Source organism: Phyllostomus hastatus, unplaced genomic scaffold (assembly GCF_019186645.2).
Source record: "Phyllostomus hastatus isolate PE091 unplaced genomic scaffold, TTU_PhHast_1.1 phas_contig_98, whole genome shotgun sequence".
Lineage (NCBI taxonomy): Eukaryota > Metazoa > Chordata > Mammalia > Chiroptera > Phyllostomidae > Phyllostomus > Phyllostomus hastatus.
In genome coordinates this window covers 3,383,023-3,410,322 of record NW_025333999.1, presented here as the reverse complement: position 1 = coordinate 3,410,322, position 27,300 = coordinate 3,383,023, and the positions used below count along the sequence as shown (strand labels likewise).

The following is a 27,300-nucleotide window of genomic DNA, read 5'->3' as shown; positions in this document are numbered from 1 at the left end:
TTTAGGAGATCATTATCCACCCCCAATTTAATGAAAATCAGGAACCTCGGAAGGCAGGCAGAACATCAAAGCCACTTTTGCTGAGGGCATGGCCCTAACCAAGAAAAATGCTACTTCAATTTCCATGGCCTCCTTGTCAGCAGGAGTGGAAGGCAAAGCCTAGTGCCCTCCTAAGATACAGAGTCTAAAGAGAGACCCCCTGAATGAGGATGGGAGCCCCAAAGGGCCACCGCTTTAGAGTGAGAAACCTAGAGTAAACTTACTCCATCCTTCCCATCCCAAGAGATGTTGGGGGAAGTTACTATGGCACCTAGCAGAGAAGAGAAATAAAAGTCTTGGAGAAATAATAACCACAAGTTGATCTTTGCAAACACTGGTGCCCTAAACCCTCGACATGTGGGTGGTCCAGAAGTTCGCGGTGGCCCTGGAATAGGAGTGCCCAGAAACCTGGAGCGAGTACACGCAGGTCTTCTGAGAGGCCACCTTCATCTCAGCCTCAAAGAACTTCCCCCAGCATTGTTTAAGGAAAATGAGCTGCTCACAATCAAAAATAATAAAACACTCAAGGAAACAAGAGGTGGCAAGAAAAAAGCCATAAACAATTTAGATGTTTAAGTTATCAGACACTGATAATGAGATAGTTCTTTGAATATTACATTTAAGGAAATATACGATGTGCTTGAAAATACCTATATTACCATTCTCAGGCAGTGATGGTTTTGTGCCTCAGGAGACGTCTGACAATACCTGAAGACATTTTTGGATGGTGCTCTTGGAGGGGAGACACTATACTGTCATTTAGTGGGTGGAGATCAGGGGTACTGCACAACACCCTACAGACCACAGGGCGACCCCTCACAGCAAAGGATTATCTAGCCCAAAGTGTCATTAGTGCCAAGGCTGGGAAACCCTACTGCAGAAAAACAAAACTACTACAAAAGATGAAGCAAGTTTGAAAAGGGTCAGACAGAACTCAAGGGGATGAAAAATTTAACACTAGGAATTAGAAACGTAATAAGCATGGTTAACAACAGATTAGACACAGCTAAGAAGGAGTAAGTAAACCAGAAAGAGGCAGGCACCGTTGTTCTCATCTGACAAATGGGTAAACCGAGGCACATGCAGTACCAGCATCTTGCTTGCTGAGAGAAAGTAAATTGCACACTGGCGTTGTCTAACTAAAGATCCCTGCTCCTAACCACTCTGCCATTTACTTAAACCCAAGAGAATGGTTTCTTCTCACTGCCTATGTCTGAATTTCTTTCCCACTTGCTATTTTCTTTGGCAAAATATTTTGAGGAAAATAGAATTTGTCTAAAATGCCTGAAAGAAAGACACTGTGTTGCTTTAGCAGTCCGAGAAAAATGCCTAGGGGGAAAAAGCACAGTGACTTCTATCTCTAAAGCATTTATCTTCTTTTAACTAATTGTGTCTATAGTTTACCGCAAAGGGATTTGGGGTGTTCATCCTCATACAAAGGAAACAATGAAAGAAGGGCACCTATAAAAGCCTCTCCCTGTGAACCACTGGAGGTGGGGATGCAGGGTCCAAGGCCACCCCAAATCTGCAACCAGAGTCCTTATTGCAGGGTCTGGAACAAGTTACCTAACTTCTCTGTACCTGTTTCCTTGTACATAAAATGTGGATAATAATAGCTCTTGCCTTATAGGCTCTTTGTGAAGATTAAGTGAGTTAGTATCTTGAAAAGAGTTCAGAATAGTCCCTGGCTAATAGTTAAGTGCTGGTTGTTATTTTTATCATAATGTAAGAGAATTATTAGGCCACCGAGTGCAGTGTGTCTAGACCGAGGTTCGATACGGGCAGGAACCAGGCCCGTCTTGTTGACCACTGCACAGGGCCTGGCACGGAGGAGGAACTCAGTAAGCAATTTTTGACTGCATAAAAAATTTCCGCTCTACCTGCCAATACCGTGCCTAAACATAATGAGAACCCTGGCTACCATTCACTGAGAATTTACTCTGGAACAAGGCCCCTTATTGGGCACAGGACATCCTTACAAAAGAGTTGGAGACAGGCAGCATCACCAGAGAAGGAAACCGAGGGTCGGAGAGGGCCTACGGCCAGTGAGTGGAAGAACCAGAATTTTCCTCGCCATCCACCCTGCTCTCCAAATCCGAGTGCTCAGCCACTTTCTGCCACCCGGACTCTTCCCTTCAACCAGGCCATCCTCATGGATTTCACAGCTAACTCATATGCCCTGAGAGCCTTCTTCCTTCTATTTCTTTGTTTCTCCTTCGACCCAGTATCTTCACCTCTCTTCTGGGCTCATTGCCTGCGTCCTATGAAAGAAGTTTTTTAGTTTAGTGGCTCAGTTTCCCTGCTCATAAATGGGGGATAATAATGGTGTCTGTCTCACAGAATGGCCACCAGGGTGAGTAAACAGCGCCCCACAGAGACTGAACCTCCATAAATGCAATCACCTTCATTTCACTTGTCCCCCTTGACCCGGGGGTTCACACCTCCCAATCTGCTTTACCCGCCCGCTGGGCTGGGTCTCAGTGCTCTGCCCATTACTTCTGCTTCCCCCAGGCTGACTTCGCCAGCAACTTCTCCTCGAAGCCTCTGACACTGCACGAGTGCTCTCTCTCTGCTTGCAGCCTCTTCAGCCACTAAAATTAGCTCCATCTCCAGTCCGCGTTCCCAGCGCGCCTGTCCTGGTTTCTCTCTGGGCTCCCAGCCACTTGCGATATTGTGTCTCAGATGCCACACGCTGCCTTCCTGATGCCACAGCCGTCGCCTAAAACAAGGGGTATTTTGAGATATAGGAGCGGGTGGGGAGGGAGGGATTTCACACATGTTCCTCCCGGTGTGTTTAAAAAAAGCTAACACAAGAGCTGTCTGCCCCCACTGTACCCTTCTCCCCTATTTCTGGTTTCAAAATGTCAGAGGAGAAGACCTCCAGGGCCCCCAGTGAGTTAATCTTGATTTTTCAAAAATGGGAGAACAACGATCCAGCAATTCTACTTCTGGGCTTACACTGAAAAGAATTGAAACCAGGGACTCAAACAGATATTTAAATCTGAGTTCATAGCAGAATCATTTGTAATTGTCAGAAGATGAAAGCAACCCGAGTGCCCATCGATGGATGAATGGATAAGTAATATGCAGTCCATCCACACACTGGAATATTATTCAGCCTTAAAAAGGAAGACAATTCTGACACATGTCACACCACAGCTGAACCTGAAGACGTTGTGCTGAGTGAAATGAGCCAGGCACAAATGACAAACGCTGCACGATCCCATTCACGTGAGGTAGGTTCCTGGAGTGGTGAGACTCACACACAGAAGGAGAAGGCGGCTGCCAGAGGCCGGGGGAGATGCAGGAGGGGCAGTTGGTTTAATGGAGACCGAGTTTCAGTTTAGGAAGATGAGAAAGTTCTAGGGACAGATACTTGTACAACAATGTGAATGTACTTACAGCCACTGATCTGGACAGTTAAAAATTGTTAAGATGGTAATTTTTAGCTTATATGCATTTTACCACAGTTAAAATTTCCTGAAAAAAGGAAGAACAGTGAGGCCAGCTGGTCAGGAGGAAACAGAACCAGCATGTGGTGGAGGAGGGCAAGTGCCTCGAGGACTGGGCGGGGGCACCCTGCGAGCTAAGCAGGGCAGGGGCTGGATGCCCCGAGCATCATCTGGGACAAGTCCCTCCATCAATGATTCATGGAGCACCTACTGTGTGCCAGTGCTTGTTCTAGGCTCTGGGACACACCAGCGAACAAAACAGGCAAAAGTTCCACTCTCATGGGACTGATATCCTACTGGGGGAGACAGATGATGACCAAGATGAAAAAGAATGTGGTTTGGCATCTGCTCATCAGGGATGTGGAGGGAGTGCGAGTGTCAGGAGAGGGAGGGGCACTTACAGCTTTGAAGAGCATTTAAGCAAAGACCCAAAGGAAATAAGGGTGGCGTCATGCTGAGACCTGGGGAGGAACATGCTGGACAGGAGCAGAAGGAACAGCCCGGCCTGTGCACAGGCCCTGGGCCGTGACTGGTGTGTTTAAGGGTTAAGGAGGCCCTGGCTGGTGTGGCTCAGTGGATTAAGCACCAGCCTGTGAACCAAAGAGTTGCTGGTTCAATTCCCAATCAGGGCACATGATTGGGTTGCGGGCCAGGTCCCCAGTTGGGGGTGTGTGAGAGGCAACCACACATTGATGTTTCTCTCCCTCTTTTTCTCCTTCCCTTCTCCTCTGTCTAAAAATAAATAAATAAAATATTTAAAAAAAAGGATCAATGAGGCCTCTGTGGCTGAGGCCGAGTGAGTGAGGAGGAGAATTAGGGTGGATGAGGGCTGACGGGGGACAGGGCAGAACAAGTTGGACCTTGTGGGCCATGGGGAGGACTTGTTGGGCCTTTCCTGAGTCAGGTGGGAGCCACGCAGGTTCTAAGCAGAGAAGAACTAGGCCCAAACTCAGGAGCTCCAGGCCCCCTCTGGCTGTTATTGGGAGAACAGACTAGGGGCCAGACCAGGGTGGGGCTGTGGAGGTGGTGGTAAGTGAGGGGGACTTCTGGATAGATTCTGAAGGTGCAATCAACAGGATTCACTAAAAGACTGGATGTAGGGGGTTGAGAAAAAGTGGAGTGGAGAGACCCTGAGGTTTGGGGCCCCTGCACCTGGAAGGATGAAGCCACTTTTACCAAGATGGACAAGGTGACAGGTTTGGGTGACAATGATCAGAGTTCTTTTGTCAGTCTCATACTTGACTCAACACCTCAAACATCAGCTGAGGAAGATGAGCCCCTGGAGACGTGGACACTGGCTTGTACCCGGAGCTCTGGGTCAGGGCTCGAGGGTGACAGTGACCTGGCTGAGGAGTGCAGGTCAGACCCCTGGGCCTCGGGATTGCATCCACAACGGGGGGCGTTCACAGCCCCAACTTCAGAATCACTGGGAGGCACAAGTGAGAGACCTTTGAAAGGGTTCAAGCAGCCCTGGTGCATGATCAGTGTGCGGTCAACAAGGGTCATTATTATTATTAGCAAGAGAAGGGTTGCTGTGTATATAGCTGAACCCTCTAGGGCAGCTGGTTGTCAGCACTGATCCCGGAGCCAGGGCTCCTCACTGAGATCCCCACCCAACTGCTTCCCAGCGGCGTGGCATGGGGCAGAGCCGTTTTCTGAGCCTCCATGTTCTCGTACGTGAAGTGGGAATGACAACAGCTCACGTCTTACAAGGAAGCGGGACTGAGTGAGATGGTCCTTGTAAAGTCCTCAGAGCAGAAGCCTGGCCACAGCAAGCATTATCTCTGTAGTCACCATTATTACTGTTACCTCCACTCGCCCTGCAAAGCAGCTATAATAAGCTGGGTTCACCTCCCAGCCCTGCCACTCACCCTAACCCGACCTGTCCTTCTGTCCCAGCGACTTAATGGGGACATGACAGCACCAGCCGAGAGAGGTGTACTGGGAGGATTAAGTGAGATAATTCACTCCAAGTGTTGAGAGCGCTCCAGGCACATAAGTTTGCAGTGAACGTCACTGTTAACTGTAACTGCGGCAGGTCCCACAGCTGGGTGCTGGGGAACCCACCTCTGTCTGACCCAGGGTGCCACTCTCGATCACTGGGCTTTGTCACTGAACCTACAATTTAGAAACAAGGACTGGAGATCCCCGACCAGGGTGGATCGGGTGGTTGGAGGGTGGTCCTGCAAAGTGAAAGGTCACCGGTTCAATCCTCGGACAGAGCACATGTCTGGGGTGTGGTTCAGTCCCCAGCTAGGGCACGCAGGAGAGGCAAAAATTCATGTTTCTCTCCCTCTCCTTCTCCCTCCCTTTCCCCCTCCTCTCTCTCTAAAAATAAATAAATAAAATCTTTAAAATGAATAACAAAACAAAACAAAACAGGACTAGGGAGTGGGAAATTAGAGGCTGTTTCCCAAAGCCCTGTGTTCTGGAAGCCCCAATGCTCTTGTTGCCCAAGGCTTCCCAGAATGCACCTTGGCTGGCACAGCCCAGGGGGAGGCCAGATCAGTAGCAGAGTTAGGGTGCTACCTCTGTTGCTTCTCTCCTGCTTCAGGGCAATAAGACTGGATTAAGGACATTTTCTTCTTCCTGCTATCTATCCAATGCCTCAGCAAACCATGGTGCCCTCTACTACCAGCTATGAATCCATCCGTCCGTCCGTCCGTCCATCCATCCATCCATCCATCCATCCATCCATCCACGAGATGTTTATTGAGCTCCATTCTCAGGGTCTGTGCTAGACTCTGGGTTCAGTCTTTGCCCTTCAGAAAGAGATCGATAATTAACCCAGAAAACAAGGGTGGGAAGGTTCACACAGATGGCACCTAATGCCCATAAGGAGGGGCCCTAAGCTGGCCTCATGGTGCACTTGGGGCTGGGAGGTCAAGAGGGCTTTCTGGGGACAGAGACAGTGTGAGTAAAGATGTACTTCCCTGAGTCCTGTGAGTGCCCCCCAGCACCCAGTCCCCTCTGAGACCCCTGAACCTCACCATGACATTGGCACAAAAGGGGGGCCCCCTTTCTTTTTTTCCTTTCCTTACCCCAAAGATATTCTCCTAAATTAACTTCCAGAAGTTTTAAGGTTTTTCATGTAATTATTATGAAGCTAAAGTGTTTCCCTTTTCATTAGAAACTTTTTAGGAGCAGAAACACATACAGTAGTCCCCCTATCCATGGGGGATACAGCCACAGACCCCAGTGCATGCTGAAACCATAAACAGCACCGAATCCTACATGAGCTCTGTTTTTCCCTATGCACACATACTTGTGATGAAGTTGAATTTTAAAATTAGGCACAGAAAGATATAACAAGAATAAGTAATAAAATAGAACAATTAAAAGTTATGTGAATGTGGTCTCTTATGAAGTCAAAAACTTTTCACTTTTCACTTACAGGGAGCACCTCATGGCTTCTGTTCAGCATGGCTGAGTTGCCAGCATCACTACTCCTGTGTTTTGGGGCCATTATACAGTAAGATGAGGGCTCCTGACGACTGAGACAACTGCTAAGTGACCAATGGGTAGGGAGCGTCTGCAGCTTGGACACCCTGGACAAGGGATGATTCACATGCTGGACAGGACAGAGAGGGACATCGGGAGACTTCATCGGGTTCCTCAGAATGGCACACAATTTAAAACTGATGAAAACTGTTTATTTCTGGAATTTTCCACTTAATATTTTTGGGCATGGTAGATCATGGGTAACTCAAACCCTGGAAAGCGAAACCATGGCTGGGGGGACTACCACACTCAGAGACGTGCATTCTGCGCATTTAGGGAAGTCACGTCCAACTGGTATTAATCATCAATGAATTCAACCATGCGACCTTTGGGCAAAAAGAGAGAAATGCAATGAATTTAAATGGTACACATAGTCTTTCTAGTCTTGCTGTTACTCCAGTCAATGGATTTATTTATGATTCTGCACAAGTGTGAGACAGACAACATCAGTCTGATACCCTTCCATTGATCTTAGTTTCCACATTAACTCTCAGAGTGTAAGCATATCAATGTGTGGTTTATAATTTTAATATTTAAAGATGTGAATTCTATGTCTAACAGGTCTTCCGAAGCAAAATAAGCTACTTATTCTGTGGGGGAGCCTCTTTTTAAATTAGTCAGTGCCCATGCCACCCTGGATGTTAAATACTTTAAATATCACATCTGAGTAAGATTTAGCTAGCACACAAGAGAGAGCATATTTCAGACCAAGGCAGCAGTATGTGCAATGGTCCTGGGGTGAATGAACAAATGCTGTGGATAGAGGGAGGCAGGGATCCCTTTCCCTCTTCTCTGTAAAATGAGGCAGTGAACAGAAGCAAGGCTGGCTCTGCAGTGGGGCAGACACGCATCCAAACCCCAGCTCCAGGACTTCTGCCTGCGTGACTCTGGACACGTAACTTCCCTCTGAGTCTAGTTTTCTTCATCTGTGACAATATTCCTGGATCTGGGGGAAGGCTTGAAGGTGATAAGGTGCATAAAGGGTCTTGCACACAGTAGGTGTCCAATTAATGCCAATTTCCTTTCTCTGAGGTTGACCTCTCCCACTGGCCTGGGTTTCCACAAACCTGGAAATGCAGGAGGGAAGCGGGATAGCTAACAAAGACAGAGTTGGGGTGGGAGGGAGAGGGTGGAGAAAAAGTCTCCATCAGACACCAGCCTGGCCTCTGCCCCCTGAGGCAATAAAATAAAAAAAGCTTAAAAAATCCATCTAGCTCTGATCAGCAGTGAGTGACAGTAAAAAAAAAAAAAAAAAAAATCAAAAGCTCCAGTTGACACAGGGAGCCAGGCTGTGAAAGATGCCGGGTCAACATGGTTGGCAAGAAATCTGTTCTTCTGCTTCAACTGCCCGTGAGGGGTGAGGGCTCAGACAGCAGGTCGGGATGTGCTGAAAGCTGAAGGCATCTGAAGGGGCCATGTAATCTTTCCCACTTTTATTTCCCAGGTGGTCGTGCAACCGGCCCTGGGCTCTCAGCAAAAGCTTTGAGGGCACTTTTTGTCCCTTTCACTGAGTGACGCAGTAATAAGAATGCATCATCATCCCTGTTTCTTGCTAAGAGTCAGGGATGAAAAGGAAGGGAAGGGTGTGGCAGCACTGGCTAACAGAAGTCAAGCAGAAAGCTTCAGGGGACAGCAATTGGGGCCCCAGTGAATAGCTTTTTGGATTCACACCCTTTGCAATGTGATGGATTGCTTCTCCCACTAAGAGAGGGTGTGTTTTGTCCCACCCTTGGAATCAGAACTGTCCTCGTTGCTTGCTTTGGTCAACAGTGGCCGCAGTGAGGGTGTGTGGTTCCTGAGCTGAGCCCTCCAGAGGTCTGTGAATTTCTTTCTCCTAGAATCCTGTTTCTGCCATGTGAGTAAGCCCAAGCCAGCCTGCTGGAGGATGGGACACTGTGGGCAGCAGAGCACAGTGGTCCCAGCCCAGGCCCCTTTAGGCCAGTCTGCAGGCAGCCCACACCCAGACAGAGGAGCACCCAGCTGTCACACAGCTGACCACAGATGCATGAGTGAGCTCAGCTGAGACCAGATGGAGCCCCCAGTGGAGCCTCTCCTACTCAGGATGAGCTGAATAAATGCTTCTCACTTTAAGCCACTGGCTTTCTGGGTTGTCTGTTATGCAGCGCTAGTACTATAACAATACATAAGTGATACAAAGGGGCAAACAAAACAAAGGGTTATAAGGCGAATTAAGGTAGAGTTTTAAAATAGAATGTTATGGCATTAAACTTACCCTCTAATCACATATAAAACCAAAAGTTAGAACAGTCTCTAGAATGGTTAGACAAGTTAAATACTTTCTTGGGCTCTCCTGGAGCTACAGGTGGCCATGGGACATACCCTCCAGCCATGAGATGTTAGTAGAAGCTCAAAAGATGGTTTCTTGGCTTGATTTTGCTTGCTTGAAACAAAAGCTGATAGAGCTGCATGGAGCCCTCTCATCCCTGCTTCTTTCTGGCTTGAATGTGGGCACGAAGCTAGGAGCTCCAGCAGCTATTTTGCATCCGTGAGGTAAAGCCAAAAAGACTCACAGAGATGCCAGCCGTGCCACCAGCACCCACTCCAAATGCTTTTGTAACCTGAAAAAGATGAGCACCTGTTTGTTTAAGCTACCACAAGCTCTATTTTCTATAACTTGCCACTGAATACACCTTTCAAAAATTTCCCCATTTCCGGGCCACACAAGACTCCACTATGAGACTTCAGGAACCCCTCTTCTTTCTTTTTCAGGGACGAACACACAGGTCCCTGTGCCACACTCAGTGGAGAGGCCACCCTGCTGATGCAATTCTCACTTCACAGTGAGAGAAGCCCAGTTTCCTTGTTTCTCCCTTCTTGGAACAAATTCTACTCACCATCGCCAGTCACAGACAATAAAAAATGTTGCTAACTCATCCCCAACCCCAGTCCTAGAACCCACCTAAATCCTGTTTGGCTTTTCTGCTTCAAATTTCCATGCCTTTAATTTGCTCCAACCTCTGCTGTTCTCTGCACAGAGATCCTATGACCCAACAGGCCAGGAAGGAGAGAGTTCTTTGTCCCTGGAATATCAACAGAGCCCAAACTCCCCAAAGGTCCAGGGTCTAGCTTTCAGCTGCTTTTCATTCATCCCTTCCCTACAGAGCATCTGTTCTCATTTCCTGTTTGGGGCCCACAGGATGAGCTTTATTTCCTTCTCATGGCTGATGCCTAGAGATGAACTGATTCTCAAAACACTTCATCAGGAACTAAGCAGAGGAGCAAGGCTTCACGGCAGATTTAGGTAAGTGTAACCACCAAGGCTGACGCTGTGCATGCTGTGCCTGTATGCTGCCCTGCTCACTACAAACACCTATGATGTTCTGGCCACAGAAGCATGCTCAGCCTGAATACAGGGCCAGCAGGGAGGGCCAGAGTGCTCATGCCCCAGAAGGATGCCCCATCCCAGCTCCCTCACCCCTTAGCGGGGCTGATCTTGAGAAGCATGTTTTATTCAGCCTTTCAGAGTTCACCAGAGAGATTAAGCAAGTGCTAGTTGCCTACAGCACTGACTTGTCTGCTAATGCAGCCTTTACTGGCTGCCTTCTCTTCCCTCTCTTAGTCCTCTATTCACGAATCTACATTTCTTGGGATCTCCAAACTACTGGCCTGCAAACCTTTGTCTCAGGGTCAGTTTAGATTCTGGGTTGCAAAACCAGAACATGACTGGCTGTTTTAGGCATAAAGGGGATTTTTAGGAAGCTTAGTCAGTCAACAGGAGGAAGCCAGAGGAGGAATGCTCAGAAAATAAGCAGGAGAAATGCAACCAGACCGACCCCCTGCAGCGGGCTGCCACAGAGCAGCCCAGAACCACCCCTTTATCTTCGAGTCACTTACTCTGTTTTTAGATTCCTGGGTGGGGAGGCCTGTGACTGTTGAGTTTCAATCTCATGCCCTATCTGCCAAGGGGTGGAGGGTGGAGGACACCGCCCCCCATACAACCTTCAGCCTGGGAGTGACTTCGGGGTCCTATAATCCAGCAGTATGGCATGCAAAGGCGGGAATCTTTCCAAATCAGATGTTGGGTCCCCAACCAAGAAGAGCAAATATTCTTTACAGTTAACTAACTGGTCTATAGAACTGGGCCTGGAGAAGTAGTAATAATTATTATCATCATTATAATTACAGTTATTAGTCTTATAATAGCTAATATCACTGAGCATTTATTCTGTGCCAGTTTCTAAGCGATTTACAGGTATTAACTCACTGAATCCTACCTTTTGAGTAGGTAGACTTATTACTCTCATTTCACAGATGAGGAAACTGAGCCCCAAAGAAGCATCCCTTGCTCTTTCTTCAGACCATGCATTGGTCGATACCATCATTAACCTAGCCCACCATGTGTCAGACGTTAACTTACTTGCCTTTAAAACAACTCTACAAGAGAAGCAGTATTATCATTCCTGGTTTCCAGATGAGAAATGAAGATTCAGGGAGGTACGGTCATTGACCCAGGGTCACACAGCTTGGAAATGGTGGAGCTGGATTTTGAATCTGTTCAAATTCCAAAGCCCATGGTCTTAAATTGCGTGTGTGTATCCTGGCTGCCCTCTCCTCCAGAGCTGCCCGCACAAGAAGCAACTGGGTTATGGAGCAATGTTGCAACAACTTGAAGGCTCTACCTTAGTACCAGTTAATGTTGGTTTCACATTTGAAATCATAATACATTAGACATGTCACTCCTGAGATCACTCAGAATTGTACCCCAATTTCTGCTGTCCTGGTGGATGACATCCTACCTCTGAGGAGAGAAAGGGATCTTCTCAAGTGAATTTCTTGTATATTACTGAGTACACCCATCCCATATTCTCCATGTTTCATGAGGATCTGCCCAGACATTTTGGTCTGACATAACCAGAATTTTATTTATGGAGAGATACAAAATATATGATGTCAATTTTCTTCATGTTTCTAAACATGTCCATTATCTCACCCTTCTGAAAAAATTTTGTAAAGGAGAGGAAAAAGATCCAGGAAATCAAACTGTTCCCCAAATAGGACCTCCTAACCCATCATATCTCTGGTACAGGTGGTAGAAACTACCAATGCTTCCTCCTTCCTGTCATTGCCAAACTTCCCAAATTGGGGGGTGGGGAGGAGACTTCTTGCTTTCCTTTCCTCTTAGTCAGACTTCTGCCACGAAGCCTTCACACATCCCCAGCCCACCTATGGACAACCCAGGGAGTTTCTTCTCTCTTCTGCCACAATCCACAGAATTGCCTGCACTTGCCTCCCTTCCTAACTCTCTGTCCACCATATCTTTCCTTCCCTGATCCTCTTCCCCACTCTGGTCCCCAAGTGTGGGTGCTTCTCTGACCCTGGATTTCTGTCTGTCCCACCATCATGTCTATAGGATTTGGTCACTTTCCAGCTTTATCCACCCCCTTTGTGGCTGTCTCTCCAGTTAAGCTTTCACTATTTCTCCATCTGCATCTGCCTGCTAAACAATGTTTCAACTTCAATGTTTCACAAGAACCTCAACACAAGTTGGCTAGAAGCGCCCCATGTCCTGGCAATGGCACCACCATTATACCAGTTAATAGTTGATTATCATGTTCTGGAATGTCATGTTCTGGATTATCATGTTCCTTTTTCTGGTGAAACAGCCCTAAAATCCATCTTTTCCTTCTTATTTCCATTATCATCCCAAATCATCTTGATTCTATGATGTAACTCGATCACAATCAGGAATCTTCCTCCCTTCCTCCTTCTTCATTCTTCCCTCTCCGTTTAACTATATTTTATTAATCCTCTACTATGTACTAAGAGATAGCTCATCTAAATCTTCACCTCAACCCCATGAGGTAACTATTAATACAAGACTCATTTAACAGATGAGTAAACTAAGAAAAAGAGAGACTAAGTCATTTGTCCATAAGTCACACATCTTTGGAGTGACAAAGTCAGGATCTGAACCCACATCTCCAAAGTAATGTTGTGTCTTACATGGGAGAGTTAGGTTCTGGTTCTGAAGTCAGTGCACAAGGGAAAAACTGCATATACTCAAAATACCCTTGAAAAATCCTTAAATAATCCATAAAGCACAGTATACATTGTTTTGTGTATTTAAGCCTAGAGAGTAATAAGTTTGTATAATGAGTACAGTAATATGCGATATAAAAGATTGAGAATAGTATGCCACATGTGACAGACACTGCTAATTGTCCCCATAGCCACCTTCCTCTTCCATCTTACCTAGAGGCAGAGCCAGTTTCCCCTAAAAAGGCAAAAATGCCAAATACTCATGTTTCTGGTCTTCCCCAAAGGTAGAAATGGTCATGTTACTCATGTGTGGTCAATAAGACGTAGAGATGTCTGTTGGGAACTCCTGGGAAAGATTTTTCCTTCTAGATGAAAAGAGAAAAGCCTCCACTGAAAGTTTTCTCTTCCCACCATTACTTTCTTGCTTTGGATGAGGCTATGAGAGGAGGAGATGTGGCAGCTATTTTGTAACCTTGAGGTGACAAAGCATGAATTTTGACTTCAGGTCAAAGTTGGAGTGGAAAATGGAAGGACATCACTAGGCTACTCAACTAATTCTGGTCCACTGATCTTGGATTTGTAAGTCAGGAGGCACAAACCTCTACTTGATGCTAAAGCCCCTTCTAACGGTCTCTTCTGTTACTTGCAGAGAAAAGTATTCCCTGGACTGGGGTCTATGCAGAACACATATCATGCATGTTCCTTGGGAAAAGCTCACTAAATGGCATGCCAGGTAGAAATGACCATATGATTTAATTATTATAGTCTTTCTTTTTCTTTGTGTATGTGTGCCAATTACGTATCAACAATTTTATGTAAGTCAAATTTGCATACAATGTAATTCCTCTACAGGCTTTACAGTTTTGGCTTTGAAAATGTCCTACCCATCTAAACTCCTCAGTGTAGTTCACAAAGACCTCCTCATCTGATCCCTCCTGTCCACTCAATCTTATAATTGTTCTACTTAAGATTCCTGCAATACCAACATGAAACAAGGAAAACAGCATCAACCGCATTTTAGTTCCCAGAGCAGGATCTAAGAGTCTTAGGTTTCCTGCCTGCCTCTGTCCCTGATGCCAGAAATTCAGTGCCTGAAATTCAGTGGATGGCCTTCAAATACGCCTGTGGACAGTGAAAAACAAACAACCCATGGCCTGTGCCTCTTCAGTACAACTCCCACCCCTAAAAATCCAACGAAAAACCCTCCACAAAACAAAACAATCAAATAGCAAAACTCTGACTCCTAAAAATCAAAGCTTCTCAGGGCTAAAGCACTCTAGGGAGTAAAGTATTCAATCCTCTTTAGCATTTGATGTCTCAGAAAAAGGTTTACAAATAGGTGACTTGCACACTTACAAAACATGCCCCAGCCACCTGGTTAAACATGCAACCTGCACAGTCATACCCAGCAGGCCTGAGAACACAGCCCTGCCAGACACTCCCACTTCACACAAACCTGTGCGGATTTGTGCCACCTTATTAATGTCAAGTAGCTAAGACAGCTGACTCAAAAAGGATTTTAGTATTCAGAACTACAAGACCTAAGACATACTGTAAGTCCTAGGGTGAGATCACAACCCTAAGCAGGCATATTCTACCCACAGGACATGCAATGGTTAAGTCCACACTCCCAAATGCACCATCAAGATCAGCCAACAGGTGTGGGCCCTCAGGCACAGGCTTCTCTGCCTTGAAAAGTAGTTTATTTTACAGTAAAACTGCCCTCAATATTGACAGCTATAGGTATCATCAAGTCATCCATCAGTCAAAAACATTTATTGAGTACCTATGTGTGCCAGGCACTATTCTAAGCACTGGGGGATACAACTGTGAGCAGAAGGGACCAAATCCCTGCCCACATGGTGGTGACCTGGGGGAAGGGACAGGCACAATAATAAGTGAAATATCTAGTTTGCCAGAAAATGGTAATTGCATGGAAAAAATCTAAATAGAAGAAAGACAACAGAAAGTGTTGGGAGAGTGCTGGAATTGTACATAAGGGGCCAGGGGACACTGGAGCAAAGTTTTATAGATGAGCAGATACTTAGGAGAAGCATATACGAGGCTGAGGGAACTATAAGTGCAAAGGCGCTAAGGCAGAAACTTGCCGGAAGTGTTCATGGAACAAGGAGGAACCCAGTGCAGCTGCAGCTGCATGAGTGAGGTGGAAGGTAGGGGGAGGTGGGGCTGGGAGGAGATGGGGCAGATCATGCAGGTCCTTGTGGGCCATGGTGAGGACTTTGGTTTCTGTACTGGTGAGATGGGAACTATAAGAGGGATGTGAGCAGAAAAGTGATCTGATCTAAATATATGTGTTAAAGGGATCCTCCTGGCTGCTTGTGTTGATAGCAGGCTGTGGGTGAGGAGGGCAGAAGCAGACAGACCTGAGCAGAGGCTGCTTCAACACCCCAGCTGAGAGATGGTGGCGGCTCAACTCAGGGTGGTAGCAGTGGAGATGAGAGACGTAGTGAGACCCCATGTGTTTGTTAAAGAAAGGACCTATAGAATTTGCAGGATTGGTCATGGGGTGTGTGAGAGACAGAAGAGGTGTCAGGGTTTCTGGCCAGAGGCCCTGGAAGGATGGAGCTGCCATCCAATGATATGGGAAGACAGGGAGAGGAAATAGTAGGAAGATTAGTTTTGGAAATCTAGAGTGTGAGATGCCTGTGAACTCTTCCCTGAGTGGGGACTTCAAGGCAACTCCAGGCTGGAGATGTTAAGCTTAGGAAATGAAGGCATAAAAGGTATTTACAACTTTGAGATTGGATGAAATCACCAAAGGGCTTGTTATAGCCACAGAAGTCAAGGAAAGCGGGGATTTCATTTTCCTAGGACTCTCTTCTCCCCTAAATCTCAGTTTTAGCACTCTGCTACACAAACCTCACTGAAAGTAACAGCCTTTTGTCTCTGGGTTAGGCCCAGGTCCTCCCTGAAGAGCTGTCACAACACAGCATTCTTCAAGTCCTTAACTCCTTCCTGCATAAAGCTAAGCACAGTATCTCTGGTTTGGCAGCCTCTGCCTTGGCTCCAGGTACCAACTTGCTTCCTGTTCTGCTGAGATTTCCTCTGCCCTCCAGGTAGCCACCTCCCTGCCCTGGTGAGAAAAGAGGGAATCAGTAACCCTGCAACTGTACAGGCATTGGCCAGATGCCTCTCTGGAGGCAGGCTAAAGTTTGTCATAGCAATTCCAGAGGACAAGACCTCAACCAGCCCCTAAACCTGTGGAGAGATGGATGGCAAGGTCTTTTCTAGCCACACAGGGGAAATGGCCAAGAAGCTCAGTATGAATAAACGTCACCTGGCCATCTGGTCCTCGCTCAGTCACTCTCCACTCCGTGGGGGAGGGGGTGGAGCACAGAGGGAGAAGGAAGGACGCCTTTCTACAACAACCTGTGCTGTCCAGGGTGCTGAAACCTCTAGCGATTAGGCTTCCCACCCATTGCTCCTCGAGTTAGTTTTTCAGAATCCCTGAGAGCAGATCCAAGACAAGGCTTTTAGGGAAGTGATCCATGGGATCACAAGGAATGAACTGGAAGTTGGCAAAGCGTGTACAAATGAATGAGTTTCACTGGGAGCAACTGGGGTTGAATCCTTTGAGAAGTTGTAGGACACACCTCTGAGTTTTCTACTGAGCAATAGGGAAGGCAAGGGCATTTACACACTGACTCCCTTGCTCACTGGTTAAGGGTTACTCAAAGAGATGTTAAGCATCTGTCATGTGGTCTGGACAAGCACCTGCTATGCTGCAGAAGACCCTCCAATGGCAATGCACAAAGGTAAGAGTGTTGGAGGTGCAAAGAGGTTAGCTTGCATGAGAACTGCCCACCACAGCTGCAGCTAACTCAGAGGTGAGCTGCATAAATATGAAGTGGGGTATCTGCAACATCAACCACACACTTCTAAAGGAATTTGTTTTAATTTTCCCTTCAGATCACCAGCTCCCATTTATAAAGCACTAAAAAAAGGTCCAGGAGCTCAGTTCACAGTATTTACCACATATACTGCCTCCTACCACAGCCTGAGGAGGTAGACACTATCATTACTTCCCTTTTCCAGGTGAGAAAACCAAAGTTCAGAGAGATTAACTCACATTCTCAAGTTTACCACTGGCAGTGACCCTTTGACTCTGAGGCCCAGATCCTAACCACTAGGTTCTGACAATCTCCCATTCCTGGAAATCTCTTTTGCCCATTTTTTTTTCTGCCACAGCAGAACCCAACAAGGGGGAGAAAAAAAAGGATCTCCCTTTCATTTCCCTGGAAAGCTTGACTTTAGGGAAATAGTGTAGGACTCAAGAAAATGAATTCTGGATCCAGATCTACCTGAATTCAAATTCTAGATCTGCTATTTGTGAGATAGGTGATACTGGGCAAGTTATTTAACCTCTATGGAGTCTCACTTTCTTCATCTGTAAAATGGGGATGATAATGGTACTTAACTAAGAGGGTTGTAAGAATTAACCGAGCACACACACACGTACAATACATCGTGTCGTAAGTGCCTTGTAAGTTCTAGTTTGACAATGTTGCCACTGTTATTAATAACAGGTATTATGTCCAAAAGGATACTGGGATGAATATAGCTCTTTGTCTGAACTTAAATCAGGTCCAGGGTGATCCTGCTTTCAGGAAAGTGTCTTAGTACAGCAGTAGAGATACTTATCTACCCTTTACTAGCTGTGGGACCCCTTTCAAGTAGTTTGACTTGCCTGAGCCTCAGATTCCTCTCTAAAAAAAGGCATACAAAACTGATAATGCACACAAAATTATTAATACAGTGCTGGCACATAATAAGTGCCCAATAAATGATGAGAATAACAACCATGGCAGTCAACATCATTATCATCACTGTTACAAGAGGGAGAAACTGGCTCCTGCTGCTAGGAACTGAGGCAGTTCCAGATGGAACACGGTTCAGCAAATATCGTGACAATCAAGTCCTTTGAACAATAAAAAGATCAATGCTCTCTCAATAATAAAACTCTCTGTAGGATAAAAAGCATTTGTGCCACAGTGGGAAATCCTTTTGTTTTCAAAGGTGACTAATCCACTGGGGGAGAAATTAATGCAGGGAGACATTAAAAAAATGCAGCTGATATTTATAGGAGCTGCTAGTTGGTCTTGTGAATTAGAACACTGGTTATGTTTTGTTGTTGTGTTTGGAATGCTGTTTATATTTGAGGCAACTCAGAATAGCTACATGGCAGGGGAAAGAGGGAGGAAGCTGAAGAGTGACCATATGTATTTGATCAACTAATCAAAACAGAAAGAGAGCCAGAGAGGCGTTTGACTCTCATTAAATCATTTAGATCCCTGTGAACCTCAAGTCAACTATACAAGGAAAAGGGTATTGGAGCTACTCTCTGAGGCTTCCTTCCTCTCTCCGGAAAGGGGCCACAGGATGAGTAGTTGGGGGACAGGAGGAAGGAAGAGAAGGCAAGCTCTAATGGCTTAACCAGAGGGTGGCATTCATCATCTCTACCACTCCCACTGCCCCCAAAACAGGATTAGAGGTTCCTTGACATAAACATACATTCTGAATTTGGAGGGTTCCCAATTTTCCCCCACCTGAGGGTCTGAACTCCCTTGTGGGTTAAATAAAGGGGTTGGACAGGACAGTCTATTGAGCCCTAAAATTCAATGGTGCTATGAAACCAAAGCCAGTGTCCATCTCTGCTGGTCCCCAAATACGTGGGTCTTTCCTCACTCTGATCCTCAGCAAAACTGCCCAAAGCCTGGGGCACTTCATAGGACCTTCCAAAAAAGAACCATTTTTTAAAAACCCTATATTTATTTATTTATTTTTAGAAAGGGGAAAGGAGGGAGAAAGAGAGGGAGAGAAACATCAATGTGTGGTTGCCTCTTGCATGCCCCATACTGGGGACCTGGTCCGCAACCCAGGCATGTGCCCTAGACTAGGACTTGAACTGGCGACACTTTGTTTCACAGGCCGGCTCTCAATCCACTGAGCCACACCATCCAGGGCAGAACCCTTGTTTTTACAGAATCACAAAATGTCAGAGTTGACAAGGACCCAGAGCTCTTGTGTTTCCTGCCTTAGCTGATGTCAGGGTATCTTTCATAACCATCGGAATGCTTGACAGTCTGTATCAATGCAACAGTCTCTACCTCCTTAAACAGCTTGGTGAATTTCCCAGGACACTCTGGTAATCACAAGGGTTACCACTTTCCAGCTTAGCAACCATTTATTTTACAGAGTAGGTATGCTGCTAAGCCCGTGAATACGAAAGCAATTGTCTTCATTCCCACCTGGGCAATGTTCAGTCTCTTTTCTTGCACAACTGTATTATTTCACCCCTTTGATGTTTATATATATTTGAGCATTACAGTAAAACTTCTGTTATCTCAGAAATATAGCCAACTTTCTGAAATATGCTTCTTACATATTTTCAGTTCAATTCAGTCCTTCAAGTACAATGGAAATACAGGTTAAAGGGGTTTGATTAAATTATGAAGTTAGAAAAAAAATTATGAAGTTAGAACTTCTCTGAGGCCTTGAGTTACACAGAAGAAACAAACAAACAAAAAATCCAAGCATAAGATCTTTCCCACCAAACTTTACGCAAGAATAAGGCAAAAACCTTGGTAATTCATGAAAAAAATGAATAGTGTTTTAATGCTGTGATTTGCTTACAAACATGAGAAGACAATGAGTTAATCGGAAAGTGCTCATTAAAATCATCTTTGTCTCAATGTTAAATTAATACACTTGAGTCCCCTCCCCTTGCAACACGGAGTTAGGAGTTTATTGCATTTTCCCAGCACTGACCCTGAGCAGAAGGCTAGGTTTGCAGAGATTTTAGCCTCCTCTCCTCGCTCCTACCTTGGAACCCAACAGGAGACTAACCAGCCCCTTGGAATTTGAAATAATGAAATTTGACCTATATGCCTGATTTTGAAGGAGATTGAACCACCGGACAGTAAGGAAGGGTAGAAGGGTAGCTGATTACTGGAGAAATAAGATCAAGAAAAGCAAGAGAAAAGAATGCAGGACAAAGAAAGAAGGAAAGAAGAGGATAAGAAAGGATTAGAAACCTACAACGGTGATTCCTTGTGGTTTTAGGACCAGGACCCCTAGAGAGTCTAATGAAAACTAAAGGCCAGGAAACTATATACACACACAATTTGCATGCAGTTTTAAAGGACTCATAGATACAACTATGGGCTTCCATCCTTGGGATCTATCTGCCCCAGATGAAGAATTTCTCCTCTAGAGGCTCATCAGATGCATAAAGCTAGAGAAAAAAGGCCACCTTCTCCTAATCAAGGAGCAGATACGGACATCCAACTGGCAAACTGACCCATCGAATGGCCACCTCTCAATGTACTGATCACTTAGTGAGACTTACTATATGCTCAATGGCAGACGAGCTTCCCTAGGTATTTCAAAAACCATGTTATTAAGAAAAAACAGGGGCCTTTAAGGTTCCTCCCTGCCAGCAAGGTCGAGCCAGTCCCTGCCAGCAAAAGCCAGTCCCCAGAGAGCATAAACTGGCACAACCACTTTGCAGAACAATTTGGCAATATCCAGTGAAGCTGGAGATGCGTATGGTACACAACTCAGCAGTTCCACTCCTGGGTATACGCCCTAGAGAAATCCACTCATAAGAACAAGGAAACAGCTTAGTTCCAAACAGCCCAAAGCTGGAAACAACCCCAGTGGATGAATACTTGGTAGACTATTCGTTCTGCAGAATACCATGTGGTAGTGAAAATGGGTGAATGAGACCTAGTCTTGTCAATCAGATTAATCTCATGTTGAGTGCCAGAGGCAGGTTATAGAAGAAAACACTTGGAGAGAAACCTAGAGTATGCAAAAACAGTACCATATGTATAGATTTCTTATATATTTACATAATATAACCATAAATGCATAAATGGAAATGATAAACAAAATTCAGGAAAGTGCCTCTGGATGGAAAAGCGAAAGGGATGGGGCCCAAAAAAGGATCACAGGGACTTACACTGTACCAGAAAGGCTCATTTTGATGGTAGCTTGCTCCATTACCTCCTTGCCCTCACCTCCTCTACTCTCTCCCTCCATCACTCTGCTCCAGCCACCCTGGCCGCCACTGTTCATCCTACACAGTCCAGCCTCAGGGCCTTTGCATCTGCTGTTCCCTCTGCCTGGTACTCTCCTCCTTCAGCTATCATCATGACTCATTCATTAACTTCCTTCAGGTTTTCATGCAAATATCACCATCCCAATGAAATCTTCCCTGGCTTCTAGTCGTTCTACCCATAATACATCCCAATTTTTGCTGATTTATTATTTCTCTGTAGCCCTCACCACCATCTGCACATCAGATATTTCATTCATTTATTCTGTCTTTCTTTATCACTAGGAATATTCATTCCACAAGAGGAGAGGCTTTGGTTTGTTTTGTTCACTGCTGTGTCTCAGAGCCTGACACATAGTAGGTATACACCAAATATTCACTGAATGAATATTTGCATACACAGGCATTCATTATATTATCCTCTACTTCTTTTCGAATGTCTGACTATATTATATATTTTTTAAACCACAACAATCACAACAACAACAAAGTCAGTCAGTTTTTACAGATGAGTTTCCTAGTAAGCCAAGGGAAAAGTGCCATGGCATGTCTATGGAACCTGTCAAGGTCCCAAGCCACAGGACTATCAGCACAGCCAACAGAGGTCCCTCAGGGAACACCCACCTGCTACAGCTACCCCAGAGTCCCCACAACCCCATAGGGATTGATTGCCCTACTGAAACAAACCCATATGGCACAGCTTCTATTGTGAGAAGCAGCATGGCTCTGAACAACATAGGTACTCAAAACCTGAATAGTGAGAGCCTGGCCAACACAGGATGCGTGCTGAGAGCCATGACATCTGCCAAGAGAAACAGGACCTAGAGCAGCAAGAGAAATATGAACCCACAGAGGACTGTGACCCCATAGAGGAGAACCATAAGGAAGGCCTCCTAACAAAGAAAGGTCTTGGAAGAGAAAAGCCAGACTTAGCTCAAGGGAGATGAGTGGGTGGGCAAAGGAAGCAGAAATCAACACAAAATGGTAATATCCATACTGGGATCTGATAAAGGGCTCTGGGTCTGTGACCAAGACTGGCTGGTTATTCACCAAATCCATTTCCCTTTCCTTCTATGCACAGTCACATATTTCCCAGTGTTCCTTGCAGTGACGTGTGGGCATGTGGTTGACTTCTAGCCAAAGACATATGACTGGAATATGTGCCAGGTCCTGGCCAGGCTCATAAACCTCCCAAGTATGCCCTTCCATACACACAAGCACCAAGTTCTTGGAAGCTGAGGGTTAATAATGAGCAAGGGCCTCGGACTCTCAATCACTGTTCAGAGGAGAGAAGCTAGCCAATGAGGAACAGCTGTTTGGGACTTAAAATTAGGGAGAAATAAACTTCTGTTGTGTTCAAGTCACAACCAACTTTTGAATTTTTTGTTACAGTAGCTAACATTACCTTATACAGGGTCGTTGATGGAAAGTGTATACACATCCACATTTCAAATATGGTTTATTGTATACAGATCTGTACACCACTGTATACAACTATGGTTCACTGTATACTCATTGAAGGCAGTGACTGCACCTAATCTAGACTGGTTTTCTCCATAGTTCTACTACAATCTCTTGTACCCAAAAGTCACCAACAAACATTAACCAATTTAAAGTAGGGGCGAGACATCCCCAAGCAAGGCAGAAAGACCATGCATACACAATAGTTAAAAACATGATTTTTGGGATCACATAATCTCAGCTTCAAATCCCAGGTCCATCCCTTAATAGCTGGGTGATCTCAGGCAAGTTCCTCTCTGTGTTTCCAATTCCCCAGTGGTCACATGGGAATATTAATATTTCCTAATTCATTGGGTTGTTGTGAGGATTAAATGAGAGGATGCACATAAAGCACTTTGGAAGCAGTTGACTCTAATAAGCTATTATTCTAATTGTAACAGAAAGCATCCGCTGTAACATGCAACTAAGATTTGGAGGTGGGGAGAAAGAAGGCAGAAGAACATGGGAGCTCAGTCTCCCTGAGCCCAGCCTGGACCATGCCAAATGTTACATTTCCAAAGTCCTTGTAATTCAAGATAATTGCGAGTAATATAGCATGATATGCTTACCCTGTTAGCACCACCACAAAGTCCATCACGTTCCAACCATTCCTCAAGTAAGAGCCTTTGTGGAAGGCAAACCCAAGGGCGATGATTTTAATGCCAGCCTCGAAACAAAAAATTCCAATGAAGTACGGTTCTGTGTCATCCTGGAAGGGAGAGAGGGTAAGGTCAGGGTTATTGGCTGGGCAGAGGGTGGCAAGATCTGGGAATTGGCCCACCTGGAGATCTGTACCCACCTCCCCTCACACCTTGCAGCCCTCCAGTGCTCACTGCCCCGCACCGCATCCTTCCTGGAGTTCTCTTGCCTGAGGTTTTTGTGAGAGAAAAAGACACTAGGGGAAGACACCCTCCTTCTTTCCTTTTGGTCAACGTCACGCACCACTTGGCCAAGTAAAACTGTTTGGGCCTGCACTGTCCAAGACAGCAGCCACTGGTCACATGCAGCTGCTTACATCTGAACAACTTTAAATGAATTTGAGTGAAATAAAATGGAAGATCCAGTTCCACAGTCACATTAGCTACCTTTCCAGTGGCTTCCATATTAGAGAGTGCAGATGGAGGATGTTTCCATCACAGCAGAAGTTCTACCAGAAAGCGCTGGTCTAGTCTGTTTCCTTGTTGTACACATCGCTCAAGGCCTTTGGAATGGGACCCTGTGTACCAACCTCACCCCCAGATCTGACCCTTGTGATGTTTCTCAGCTGGTATGCACCAGCAGAGGTGTTCAGGTTGCTAAAATATTGGGGTAATACTTCTGTGCTGGCTGGCCAATGGCCAGGGCCTCCACCCCCAGCCTCTTGTGGCACCTTCTGCCAGTTCTGGCTCCCAGCTGACAGTCTATAGGAGCTGAAGTTAAGCTATAAGCTCCACTCTGTCAGAGCCCCTATGCAGACCTTTTCCTATCTGTTATGACAATGTTTCTCAAGCTTCAATAATTTGCATCCTCCCTTCATTTGTTGTATATGAGCTTGTCACGACACTACTATTTGCTGACTGTTGTTTCAATGCACTCTTTTCACTAGTGGATTCTTACAACCCCCTATTTACCCTGGAGCTATTACAACTGGTTCTAACAAAGTGAAAGGAAGGGTAGAAGTCTTCTCCATTGTATTTTCAGAGAGCCAGGAAGGGACCCAAGGAGCTGGGAGGCCACTGAGGGGGATCAAGAAGGATCTTAATGCTAGTTTTCAGCTCTGCAGTTTCACCAAATGAGAAAATTTTAATGAGGGCTTCAACTGTCCTCCAGAGCTGACATCCATGTATAAGGAAACACAGGGGATGGAGAAACAAGCTAAATGGCATCACAAGTAAACCACCAGGCAGATATCAGAATGTGGGACACTCCTTAGGGCATCTGGACTGGTTTCTGCAATAAGTCAGTGACAGGAGAGAATGTATTGCTCTAGATTAGATTAAAAGTCTTAAGTAATATAACAAAATCTAGACCACATCTGGATCTTGGTTCAAACAAATCAACTCTAAGAAGCCACTTCTGAGGCAACCACAGGAATGTGATTACTGACTGGGTCTTAGACAATCTCAAAAAACCACTGCTAATTGTTTTGGGTGTGAAGGTGAAACTGTGGTGATCTCAGAAAATGCCCATATTTTTAGCAATGCAAACTTAGGTATATGGCCACACATTGATGTGTTATCTGGGAATTGCTTTTAAAATCTGGCCAAGAAAGACAAACCATGGAAATGAAAAAGGACAGAAAATACGAATGAGGCAAAATCTTGACAATTGTTGAATCTGGATGATGGGTTCATTGTGAGGTGGGGATCATTGTACTGTTCTTTGTATTTTGGTGTATGGTTCAACTTTTTCACAAGGATTTTGATTTGAATGTGACATTTTCGTGGACAGTGACCACTCTCACCCATCCCCTCCTGGCTGATGCCAGGTCTGGTGGGGGGCAAGGTGGGGAATGGGCAGTGAGGGCATCTCTCTCCCTAGATTATCAGGGTTCACGAAATTGAGGCTTCCTTGGGCAAGGGGCCCACGATCCAGCTTTTGGCTCAAAGACCAAGCGCTGCTCTCTGCTCCCACCGCCACATTGGTTTAACCCAAAAGGAAGACATCACTCACCAGCCGCTCAGACATGGGGGTCTTGTCATCGTCAGGTAGGTGTTGCTCCAGGGCGAGGACGATGCAGTTTGCTATGATGGTGGCTAAAATCATGTATTCAAAGGGAGTATGGTGGAATTAAGGAGAAATCTTTCCAGCTTGTTTGGGTTCACAGCAAAATTAAGCAGAGGGTACAGAGATTTCCTGCATGCCCCTGTCCCCTCACCTGCACAACCTGTCCCACTCTCCACATCCCTCACTAGAGGGAACATTTGTTATAGCTGATGAACCTACACTGACACATCATAGTAACTCAAAGTCTGTAGTTCACATTAGGGCTCACTCTTGGTGTTGAGCAGTCCATGAGTTTGAGCAAATGTATGATGTCATTTATCTACCATTATAATCTCATACAGAGAAATTTCACTCCCTAAAAACCCAGCAGATGACTCTGTAAGAAAAATGTGGATATTCTTCCTCCATCTCACCTCCAGCTTTTATTGGACAAATATGAAATCAGCACCTATTGTGTGCCAGGCCCTATTCTGGGTGCTGGGAACACAGCAGAGAGTAAATCAGACAAAAACCTCTGCCCTCAGGGAAGAGAAGCAAGTAAGTGAGACAACCATGTTTACAGAGTCTGTTAGCAGACACTGAGTGCTATGGAAAGAAAAAGGAGGAAAGAAAGTCATCGGTTGCAATTTAAAATACAATGGTCAGGCTAATCTCCTTCAGGTCCCCCCCTTTCCCCTCTGAGATCAGTCTGGGGGGGAAGGAAGAGATTAGTCTAAGAACATATATGCACACATGCACAGCCCATGGACACAGACAACAGCGTGGTGAAGGACTGGGGGGGAGCAGGGGCTGGATGGAAGGGTGCAAAGGGGGGAGGATAGGGGACATTTGTAAGAAAGTCAACAATAAAAAAATTGAAATTAATAAAATTAAAAAATGAAATGTGGCGGTCAGATATGACACCAAAAGCATGAGCAATAAAAGAAAAAGATTGATAAATTGGACTTTGTCAAAATTGAAACTTGTGTGCATCAAAGAGCATTGTCAAGAAAGTGAAAAGGTAAACAACAGAATGGGGGAAAATACTTGTGAATCACATGTGTGACAAGAGTCTAGTGTCTGGAATATGTAGAGAACACTTACAACTCATTAACAGAGAGACAAACAACCAATTGAAAGAAATGAGCAGAGGCCTTGAATAGACATTTCTCCAAGTAGATGTTCAAACAGTCAACAGGCATATGAAAAAGTGCTCAGCATCATGAGCCATCAGGGAAATGCAAATCAAAGCCGCAAGGAGATACCTCTTCATACCCACTAGGATGGCAAGAATCAGAAAACAGTGACAAAGATGTGAGAAACTGGAACTGTTGAACATTGCTTGTGGTGATGCAAAATGGTGTAGCCACTGTGGAAAATAGTTTGGTGGTCTCTCAAAAGGTGAACATCAAACTACCATATGATCCATTAATTCCACCCCTAGGTATATGAACAAAAGAAATGGGAGACAGACACTCAGGCAAATATTTGTACATCCATGTTCACAGCAGTGCACTGTTCATAATCACCAAAAGGTAGAAACAACCCAAATGTCCGTCAATTAATGAATTGTTAAACAAGATGCCGTATAGTCATAAAATGGAGCATTAGCCACAAAAATGAAGCACTGACACATGCTACAATGTGGATGAACCTCAAAAATGTTATGCTGAGTGGAAGAAGCCAGACACAAAAGACCACAGACAGTATAAATTCCACTGATAGAAAACGTCCAGAATGGGCACATCCACAGAATCAGAAAGCAGACTGCCAGGGGCTGGGGGAGGGATTGAGGAGTGACTGCTTACTGTTTTGTAACTAGATAAAGGGGACAGCGGCACAACATGGTGAATGTACTAAATGTCACTGAATTAGTCACTTTAAAATAGCTAATATTGTTATGTGAATTTCACCTCAGTAAAAATATATGATGGTCGGGCAGGCCTCTGAGGAGCTGCCCTGGAAGACCTGAGGGAGGGAAGGAGCAGTCCTGCGGCAAGTGGCAGATGCAGCATTCCATCTCCCTCCAGGCGAACTTCGCCC

General features: G+C 45.4%; 1 protein-coding gene across 1 annotated transcript in view; it reads right to left on the bottom strand.

Annotated features, from left to right (window-relative positions):
• The window catches only part of CACNA1A (calcium voltage-gated channel subunit alpha1 A), a 293,167-nt gene that overhangs the window by 140,826 nt on the left and 125,041 nt on the right, over window positions 1-27,300 (bottom strand). Inside the window, exons 4-5 of the mRNA XM_045852887.1 lie at window positions 25,225-25,330; window positions 23,142-23,281 (exon numbers count right to left, since the gene is read on the bottom strand). Coding sequence (XP_045708843.1) covers window positions 23,142-23,281; window positions 25,225-25,330 — 246 coding nt within the window. The remainder of the gene's footprint in view (window positions 1-23,141; window positions 23,282-25,224; window positions 25,331-27,300) is intronic.